At 39.4% G+C, this 2285-nt stretch overlaps 1 protein-coding gene across 1 annotated transcript; it reads left to right on the top strand.

The window, feature by feature from the left end:
- Window positions 1-431: 431 nt before the first annotated feature.
- On the top strand, window positions 432-1031 carry LOC133817113 (uncharacterized). Its single transcript, XM_062249525.1, has one exon. It carries the CDS (start codon window positions 432-434, stop codon window positions 1029-1031), a length of 600 nt encoding a protein of 199 aa, XP_062105509.1.
- The last annotated feature ends 1254 nt before the right edge of the window (window positions 1032-2285 follow it).

Below are 2285 nucleotides of genomic sequence, written 5' to 3'. Positions count from 1 at the left end.
AGTCTTCAGCAAGTAGTTATCCATGCAACGTTATTTAATTATGAAATAATATTTATTTTGCTTAGTGGTCTTAATAGTAGGAAGAGTTGTTAGATACTTAGGGTATTTAAACTCATTTGATGAATAAAGAAGGTCAGCTTTTGAATCCAAACAATTGTGGTATGTTTTCACCCGAAGAGAACAACATTATATATACTTATATACTTATATACAGCTTTGACTGGAACCTATCAGGGGTATCACAGGACCGTATACCATCTGCAAACAGACGGTCAGTCCGAGGTCATCAATCGCTATGTGGAGCAATATTTACGCTGCTTTGTTCACCAACAACCACGCAAATGGCATTCATTTATTTTTGGAACAGTACGGCCTTTGATGCTTCCACCGGCATGACGTTGTTTCAAGCTTAGTACGGTCGACCACCACTGATGATTCCGCATTATCAGCTTGGCGCTTCTCCTGTGGACAAGATTGATCCAAACTTAGCTTCCCAAGATACTCTTCTCAAACAACTCAAACTGAACTTATACGCCGCTACTAACCGGATGAAGCAACATGCAGATTCAAAACGACGATACATTGAATTTAGTGAAGGAGATCATGTTTTCCTTAAACTACAGCCTTATCTCCAGCAAACAGTGTTCAAACGAGCGTCTCAAAAGTTAGTTAATAAATTTTATGGACCCTTTGAGAATGAGAAATGCATCGGCAAGGTAGCTTATCAACTCAAACTTCCAGTGGATTCTCGCATCCACCCAGTTTTCCATGCTTCTCTGCTCAAGAAAAAAATTGGTGAAACAAGTGTAAGTTGTATTGAACTGCCCCCACTGACCGATTATGGTTTAATCGATCTCAAACCTAAAGCTATCCTTGATACTCGTTGGATTCGGAATGGTGGTACATTCATCACAGAACATTTGATCAAATGGAAGCGTCTTTCTCGTAAAAATGCCACGTGGGAGTCTACATCAACTTTAGCAGGAAAATTTTCTAATATGAACCTTGAGGACAAGGTTCCAGTGAATTAGGGGAGTATTGATAAACTACCAAGAAGATCCCAACGCATTACTCTACCAAATCAAAAGTATATGGACTAATTCCTAAGCATGTGATCTTTTAGTGAAGTTCTATTCTTATCTTTAGTGGAGTCCTAGTCTTCAGCAAGTAGCTATCCATGCAACGTTATTTAATTATGAAATAATATTTATTTTTCTTAGTGGTCTTAAGAGTAGGAAGAGTTGTTAGATACTTGGTGTATTTAAACTCATTTGATGAATAAAGAAGGTCAGCTTTTGAATCCAAAAAATTGTGGTTTGTTTTCACCAAAAGAGAACAACATTATATATACTTATATATTTATATACATCTTTGAGTGAGACCTATCAGTCGTATCAGAGCACGGCATACCATCTGCAAACTGACGGTCAGTCCAACGTCGTCAATCGCTGTGTGGAGCAATATTTATGCTGCTTTGTTCACCAACTACCACGCAAATGGCATTCATTTAGTTTTGGTAAAGTACGACCTTCATGCTTCCACCAGCATGACGTCGTTTCATGTTGTATAGTCGACCACCACCGATGATTCCGCACTATCAGCTTGGCGCTTCTCCTGTGAATGAGATTAATCAAAACTTAGCTTCCCGAGATACTCTTCTCAAACAACTCAAACTGAACTTCTATGCCGCTACCAACTGCATGAAGCAGCATGCAGATTCGAAACGACGAGACATTGAATTTAGTGAAGGAGATCATGTTTTCCTTAAACTACAGCCTTATCGCCAGCAAATGGTGTTCAAACGAGCGTCTCAAATGTTAGCCAATAAATTTAATGGACCCTTTGAGATTGAGAAACGCATCAACAAGGTAGCTTATCAACTCAAACTTCCAATGGGTTCTCACATCTACCGGTTCTCCACGCTTCTCTGCTCAAGAAAAAAATTGGTGAAACAAGTGTAAGTTGTAGTGAACTGCCCCCAATGACCGATGATGGTTCAATCGATCTCGAACCTAAAGCTATCCTTGATACTCGTTGGATCCGGAATGGTGGTACATTCATCACAGAACATTTGATCAAATGGAAGCGTCTTTCTCGTAAAAATGCCACGTGGGAGTCTACATCAACTTTAGCAGAAAAATTTCCTGATATGAACCTTGAGGACAAGGTTCCAGTGAAACAGGGGAGAATTGATAAACTACCAAGAAGATCCCAACGCATCACTCTGCCAAATCAAAAGTATATGGACTAAGTCCTAAGCTCGTGATCTTTTAACGAAGTTCTAG

Source organism: Humulus lupulus, chromosome 1, assembly GCF_963169125.1.
Source record: "Humulus lupulus chromosome 1, drHumLupu1.1, whole genome shotgun sequence".
NCBI lineage: Eukaryota > Viridiplantae > Streptophyta > Magnoliopsida > Rosales > Cannabaceae > Humulus > Humulus lupulus.
Note: the sequence above shows the minus strand (reverse complement) of the source record. Positions and strands in the feature narration are given on the sequence as shown.

Excerpts from the sequence above, each read along its gene's own strand:
- LOC133817113 (XM_062249525.1), top strand. The coding sequence starts at position 432 with ATGATTCCGCATTATCAGCTTGGCGCTTCTCCTGTGGACAAGATTGAT.